The sequence below is a fragment of the Henckelia pumila genome, chromosome 1 (genome assembly GCF_033568475.1).
Source record: "Henckelia pumila isolate YLH828 chromosome 1, ASM3356847v2, whole genome shotgun sequence".
NCBI classification, from domain to species: domain Eukaryota; kingdom Viridiplantae; phylum Streptophyta; class Magnoliopsida; order Lamiales; family Gesneriaceae; genus Henckelia; species Henckelia pumila.
Window position 1 is genome coordinate 81,385,565 of NC_133120.1, and position 7,752 is coordinate 81,393,316.

Consider the following 7,752-nt stretch of genomic DNA (forward strand, 5'->3'; position numbering starts at 1 on the left):
GGAGGGCGCTTCACGGCCTGATATTTTCTCGATTAGGGTTTTGTTGGAGCCGTCCCTGGCGATCAGAACAATTATGCATACAATGTAATAAGCGTACGCACTTTGTCGAAAGCAGGGACCATGTTCGCAACATTTCGAACCACGAATGCTTCCTCTGGCTGGAAGTCGAGCACATGTGACTTAATAATTTATTACACGCTTCTCGCTCTGAACTACCGAGCTATCGATTTCATGGTTAGCCCATTTCTTCACTCGTAGACCTTGACCAGTGTGATCTAAACAGTACTAAACAATAGCTGAACTGTAAAAAGATAAAAATCCTAGTATGTAGGTAGGTCCAAAGCTTAGAAAGATGAGTGAGATTTGAGTTACGTGAGCACATTTGTTCCGAGTGTATTGAAAGACAAAACTCTTAGGTTTGTATCGTTTCTTTTAGTTTCTTGTAGCTTGCCACATTGTGAGTACAATTGTGTTCAGACTAGGGGTGGAATCGGGTCGGGACCCGTCCCGTAACCCCCTTACCCGATTCCCGTCCCGATAAGAATTGAGATATTTTTTTTCTCCCGATCCCGCACCCGATATGTGTCGGGACCCGAATGTTCGGGATCCCGAACATTTGGGATCCCGTCGGGTCAGGAGAGGGTAATCCCGAATAATATTTTTTTAAAAAAAGAAATTCTATGAAAATATTTTTTTGAAAAAAATTTATGAAAAAAATCAAACAATTTCTTAATACATTGCAAATAAATTAAAATTTCTTTATATATAACCATTAAAAAACTAAAACATTTTTTTAGTACATTACAAATAAACTAAAACAACTACTTGATTAATAAAAAAACATATAATTATTCATAATAATAAAAAAAAACAAAATAAAAAATTATAACTCAATGTTAATATTAAAAAATATAAATATAAAAAAATTATATGGTATATAATTATAAAACATTAATATTAAAACATAAAATTAAAAAAAATTAATTTTTTTAATTAAAAAATATTATTAAAAAATATTATTTTTATATTCGGGTCGGGAATCCCGTCGGGAAGGGTTGCCTATCCCGATCCCGACATTGATCGGGTTGAGAAAAATCCCGAACACTCGAGACGGAAAAAGTTCGGGACGAAAAAAATTCGGGACGGGAACGGGTTGGGAATCGGAACGGGTCGGGATTTTTTAAAAATTTGCCACCTAGTTCAGACAAGTGTCTAATTTAAGCAACAACTTGGTCTTGTAAAGATTAGATCAGATGAGATAGTTATTTCAAGCATCAAGCAAAGATTAGATAAGATGAGAACAGGTTACGATAAAAAAAAAAAAAAAAAAAAAAAAAAAAAAAAAAATAATTATGAATAATGTTGTCATAATTTTGTATTAATCATTTAGATTGATTGATTTATGAATATATTTTTTAAAAAATACAAATAAATGTTATAAAAGAATTATAATAGCTGAGATAATATGAAGTATTATATAACAATAACAATAACAATAACGTTTGATAAAAATAGATTTAAAATTATTCGACATATTGTTTACCCACAAATTTGTATGGTGGAAAGCACATACATGTTTCAACATTTATGCTCATTAGTCGTTCTGAGGCCGAAGCTTGTACGAAGCCTCCGCGCGAGCTTCTTCCAACTTACTCGCAAGTTCCATCATGAAAGGTGTCTTTGTTCCATGAGTGATTCGCAATACGTCCCAAGCTTTGGTAAGTGACTTGACTGCTTCTTCCGTCTCGCCGAGCAACCTGTAAAATCAAGAGCATCAGCAAATGCTGCAGGTCCTGGGCATCAATCAATGAAATGGAACTAGAAAATTGTCAGAAAAACTAATTGCATGGGAATGATATGAATGAACAGAAAATAAGAATGTTACTACGTAGACAAGTACAACACCTTTGGTCATGTATGAATCAGCTTTAGCAGATTTCAGCATATAGACGTACAGCAGTAAATAATTAAGAAAAGAGGATGAATAAAGCTAGCTTCACAAGTAGAAGAAAACGGGAAGCAAAAAATTCTTACCATTCAAGTTTTCCACACGTATAATATTGCAATCCAAGCAATGGATGGAATCTTGGATACACACCTGTGTTAAATGCAGGAATTCAGCATTCAAAACAAGGAAAGAAAAGGCACAACTAGCGTTCAGTATGTCAAATGACCCAAGTAATGCAATGGATTGGGCACTACCGCGCTAGTCAGTGGACACAAGATTAGCCTATTTTTTACCTACTACATTGACCATAAAACTGGAATTTCAGGGCATGATCAAATAATCAGAAAACTGGAATTTTAGCACGTGCAAATATTTGATTTACAGTATAGCCATGGACCATCATCAAGTTATCTTGTGGAGAAATGTGAAGCCCATAAATGCGTACTCTCGTAAATTGGAATGGTTAATCTGCAATATGATAGTGCTTCTTTCCAGTCTTGAAGTTCCATGAATATCTAGACAAGTAAAGTTTCATTAGAGTCTGTATATAAACGATCCGAGGAAGTAAATTCTGAGAGGAACAAAAGAACCAAGTGTGCCTTTAGAAGAGTCTCTCTAGTCCGCATAAGATTGATTGAAAATGGATGGTCTAACTTCATTTGGAATTTCTCGATCATCATATAAGCAGCACTTGCCTCAGCATTACCTGAATTCTGTCAAGAATAAACATATTCTTCAGAAGTAAACTCCCTACTTTTTAGCACATAATGTTCACCTTCTCCACTCAATTGAAATTTGGTGCCAATCCATAAGGGGTATTTAAAAAAGCGACTGCGGGATATGATTTTTCCATAGATAAGTGTTGCTCATTAAAAATTACATATCATGATCACAGCCACTTTATCATAGTTCTGCAAATGCATTTTTCTGTAAATCCAAAATCTAAAAGGATACGGCCTGAGGAAAGGAACACGGAAGCCTTTTCCGACATTAATTTAACTTCATAAGCTATGTTTTTTATTTCATCTTTGTCCCTAAGAAGTCCACACTGTTGGCATATGAGCCCTGTACCATCTGCATGTACAAAGAGATTAAATGAGATGACTTTGAAGCGACGCACAATGAAAATTCGAGGAGAATAAATATATTATCAATAACGAAAAACGTACCATGGTCACGAAGAAGAAAACCGCTACATTCACCATTCTTGCAACTATAACCTTCCAGAATAGCACTTTCTCGGATATCGTCAAATTGACCCTTAAACATAAAAGTCCCCTTGCTTAGAAGCACAGATAAACAGATGGAGGAAAGTCAACTACTTAAATATCACCAAAAAAGTGGGGAAAGATATTGATGGTACCAATTCTATGCAGCGTGAACAAGTGCAAGAGAAAAAGTACTGTTCTTTAAGAGCCTTTTGCCGAGTCACTGTGCTTCCAGCTGTTTCTATGTAACTGATCAACACCTAGTAACAATGCCAATTATCCATGTATAAACAAAGTACATGAAATTTCAATGGAAAATTTGAAGACACCAGATGAAAAGATTTTGAAGAGACACGTTACCTCAGCACCTTTAGGTATGTGTTGCACAGCTCGTACCACTGCTAGTCTTCCCTCAAATACTAGAATAGAATTGGGTAAACAGCTAAAACACCAAAACCAATAATAAGTAACAATGTGGCGCGGGGGAAGAATAACAAGTATCGATGACTATTACCTGTGATTTATGATAGAAATGACTGGGTAAAGTCCTGTTCCGAGAGGTATCAGTTCACTGTCACAAATGGTATGTGCATTGCATGCTAGCTGAGGGTCGTTGCGAAGAAACACAAACAATCGTTGAGACACAAGCCATCAAATGGATTCAGCAGATTAATATTAATCAAATATGGCAATATTGTCATTATGCTCCACTAACAAATGCACCAGAACAACTAACAAATGCACCAGAACAAACACATACACAGAAACACATGCATCAGATTTCATTAACGTTCAATTCTTATCCAGAAACAGGTGTGGATAACTAATCATCCACTCCCATTTCCTCGTAGAAGACTGAAGAATGATGCATCCAAGCAACACTCCTGTCTGGGAGCAGTAATGGCTATGAAATCAATCACATCAAAGAAAATTATTCTGGGAAAATGCACAGTTTAGTGTTAAGCAACACTACATTTTTGCCTAGTTTTATTTAAAAGTAGGAAATAACAATGAAGTTACGCACAAGGAAAAAATGGCCCCAGTTTGGTGAGTTACCTTGGAAAAATTTTCTGCAATCTCTTTGATGTTGATCTCAGAATCTGGCCATTGGAGTATCAAATTGACAAGGTTAGCCATCTGAGCGTACAACACCAATTGTGTCTCATCAACGTCAGCCATATCTTAGTGAATAAATTAGTTAAAAGCAAACCAGTTCATCGTGGTTCATCATATCAAGGAAACCACAGAGTCTAGCCCAGAGAAATACAAAAGGATACGAGATACCAAGGCCTCCACCAGCTTATAATTATCTGTCGCACTGGTGAGGAGAATCTAGCAGCAATAAAACATCATGGTCATTTGGTAGATAACATCTAGCTTCGAGAGCTGCACAAGCACATATGTTTCCACCAACGGAAAATAAGTGGAAATTTAACAGAGAACAGTAAAAGCGAACTGCAGAACCTTAATGTACAATCACCCAATGATGAAAATAACAAGAACACTTCGAACCAATCAACCTGTTCCAAAATCCTATGTTAGCTCAAGATTATGGTTCTTGCTCCCGTTCCTGTCCATGGTTAATTAGCATATGTTTATTACTGAAGTATGCATATAAGTTCTATCCCCATCATTCGTTCACGCTCTTTAACAAAAGCCTTGGAACATAGGTTTTTCCATATTTGGTACCTGATTTCAACATAACATGTCTCTCTTAAACTCCTAATGTGCACAACTTGAACCTGTACCTTGTTAAAGCCACCTATAACTCTTCACTAGGTTTAGTTAAGCATGTCGAACAAAACAATATGTGAACATAGCAGTTAAAATCTCTACATCTCCAGGGCGAAATATGTTTAGCCGAGACAATACAAGCAAAATGTGATCCACCCATATTTTGTTTTTTTGCAAGTCAGATAAGTATATTCCTAAAGCTATTTGATTCATCACCTCTATCCACCAGTATGGCTTGGAAAAAAATTTCTTCGCTGATCAACAACAAAATAGCAATTATTTTTTCTATAAAATAAAAATATATGAGCAAGATACAGATAGTATACAGCCATAATCTTGATGCTAGTTCTCACCTTCTTGTATTCTAGCTGTCTTCGTAAATATAGTTTTACCATTAAACGTATGGACGGCGTGAGATATTTTAATCTTTCCTCGTCAACTTTAGACAAGGATTGGCATTCCACACGATGCATCTTCCAATCCAATTTCTGAAACCAATCATAAGTATTAAAGTTTCATTAAACACAAATAGTAAACACCACTGAATACTATTTAATCACAGTACTGAAACTCCAATTCAGTCATCAAGATAATCACTTGGCACACAATCTACATATTCAGCTTCAGTCAATTTAGCGCAACTTAATTACCTGGCAGGAGCTGCCACAATACCAAACAACATGGCAAGAAGAACATTTCTTGAGGTTTTTGGATGAAAAGCACCATTCGCATTTCGAGCAACCCGATTCCTTGTTCTTGCTTGGGACACAAACATATGGGTCCTCGCTTATGATAACTTCCCCTGCAACACACAAAAGCACAGTCTTGAAGAACAACAAAATCAACAAGTTCGTGTAAACATTAATCGGTAATTTTTTTTCCAAACCCGGTGAAAAATCACGAGTGGTGAAAAGGCAGCGACCCTTCTCTGGATTTGTTCTAACCGATAAGTTCTTATCATTCAATGCTTCCTGTAATTCCTCCATTGATGCAGAACTCAAGAGTTCTCTTTCCTCGTTCTGAACTGTTTCTTTCTGGGTTAGATGATCGAGGGCCTGCACGAGAGAAAGGTGGAAAATCGATCACGTTCTTGGGCTGCTGATTCTCGGCCTAGTTTCACGCTTGCGGCCCAAACCAATGCCCATTTCTGTATCATTATTTCCTCCGGCTCTTTGTCTCCCCATGTAAATCCTATGCGTGAAGATTCCATCTTTATTCTCACTCATTAGTATTCACACGTGTGCTGTTATTTTTATGTAATTAGTGGTAAAAATTAGTAAGTATGGGTGTTTGAATAAATAATTAAAATTAAGTAATGGTAAAAATTTATAAGTATGGGTGTATGATTAAATAATTAAAATAAAAATTAATAAAGGTTGGGTTTGAATGAAATAATTTGAAATGCATGTATTTAAATGTATGTTCATTGTTTATATAATCTACACAAAAAAATCAAATTCATCTTTATATTTATTTACACTATAATTGATATAAGCATAATGAATTTCAAATTTTTAGAACATTGAAATCATTTGAAATCTATTGTGGTTATAGGCGTTTGGCAGACCTTATAAGCACTTTAAAATTGTTTGACAAATTTAAAAAGAAAAAATTAAAATATATCAAACTAAGTTGTTTGAAACATTTATAAGATGTTTTTTTTAAAAAAAAAAAGTTTTTTCCAAAAATGTCTTATTTAATATTTTATTTCCTCATGTTATTTTGATCTATATTTTGTTAAATACATTCCGCTCATTTAACATTAACTTAAAAGTTTATCAACCACCCAATTTTTACATTAACCTAAAATATAAAATATTTTCTTATTTTCTTATTTCAAAAAAATAATTATTTCATTGTTAATATATACGTTATGATAAAATTCTAAAATTATTTATATATATATATATATAATTACTTGTATTGCCTTCAATGTATATTATTTTTGGTCAGTTTGACAATCAAAAATTTTTATAATATCAAACACGTCAATATCTTTAAGTTGTGTAAAATAAATTCATTCAAACACTTTAACAGCTTATTTTTAAAATAAGACCCAACAGCTTAAAATCTTCTAAAACAGTTTATATATCTTATAACTTATTAGTTGCTTTTATTAAGCTTCTCAAACATAGAGGTGTCAAAACGGGCTGGTGGGACGGGCCGGCCCACAACCCTTCTCAACCCACCATTAGGCGGGGTGAGGCGGGTGGCCCCCCTTTAAGGCGGGTTGGGAAAACCCCAACCCAACCCACCAATTTTAAGTGGCGGGGCGGGCCAACCCGGCGGGCTTACGTGTAATTTGGCGGATTTTGGTGGGCCAACCCGCAACCCACCATTAGGCGGGGCGGTGCGGGCCGACCCATCTTTAAGGCGGGTTGGAAAATTGCTAACCTAACCCACCTATTTTGTATGGCGAAGCGGGCCAACCCGACGGGCCTAGCCCATTTTGACACCTCTACTCAAACACCATATAGAGTGAAAATAAGTAAGAGATTGATTTGAATTTCAATTGTTAAAGTTATTTAACAATGAAAATAATCAAATGATTAATCTAAATGCAACCTAAATTGATTATAAATCGTACATTTAGAAAAAAGAATCCAATAATTTAGAAACGATAAAAAAACTTTTTAATATAACACCTGTCGTTGAATTTTTATAGTTACTGTCACATCGAAATTTTAAGATTCTTGGTATTCAACATATTTTGAACATTTGTGATTTGTAATTATAGATGCAACATACCATGAAAAAAACATCACGCGTTTCAAAATAAATTCAACATGAGCAATAATTGGCTCTATCATCAAATAATAATGTCTTTGTTGAAATACATATCCGTTCAAAAGTTTGATTAAT

At 35.0% G+C, this 7,752-nt stretch overlaps 1 protein-coding gene across 1 annotated transcript; it reads right to left on the minus strand.

Annotated features, from left to right (window-relative positions):
* Positions 1-1,433: 1,433 nt before the first annotated feature.
* Positions 1,434-5,941, minus strand: LOC140880323 (histone-lysine N-methyltransferase ASHR1). Its single transcript, XM_073284669.1, has 14 exons — positions 5,777-5,941; positions 5,541-5,692; positions 5,244-5,378; positions 4,434-4,488; positions 4,213-4,337; positions 3,671-3,759; positions 3,517-3,598; positions 3,312-3,416; positions 3,118-3,208; positions 2,903-3,022; positions 2,548-2,654; positions 2,394-2,463; positions 2,035-2,098; positions 1,434-1,757 (listed from the first exon to the last, which is right to left on the minus strand). Exons 1-14 carry the CDS (start codon positions 5,874-5,876, stop codon positions 1,595-1,597), a joined length of 1,458 nt encoding a protein of 485 aa, XP_073140770.1. The 5' UTR covers positions 5,877-5,941; the 3' UTR covers positions 1,434-1,594.
* Positions 5,942-7,752: the final 1,811 nt, after the last annotated feature.

Excerpts from the sequence above, each read along its gene's own strand:
- LOC140880323 (XM_073284669.1), bottom strand. The coding sequence starts at position 5,876 with ATGGAGGAATTACAGGAAGCATTGAATGATAAGAACTTATCGGTTAGA. Across the intron at positions 3,209-3,311 it reads GTTCACGCTGCATAGAATTG|GGTCAATTTGACGATATCCG; the intron begins GTACCATCAATA and ends TTTATGTTTAAG. Across the intron at positions 2,464-2,547 it reads CTAGAGAGACTCTTCTAAAG|ATATTCATGGAACTTCAAGA; the intron begins GCACACTTGGTT and ends TTACTTGTCTAG.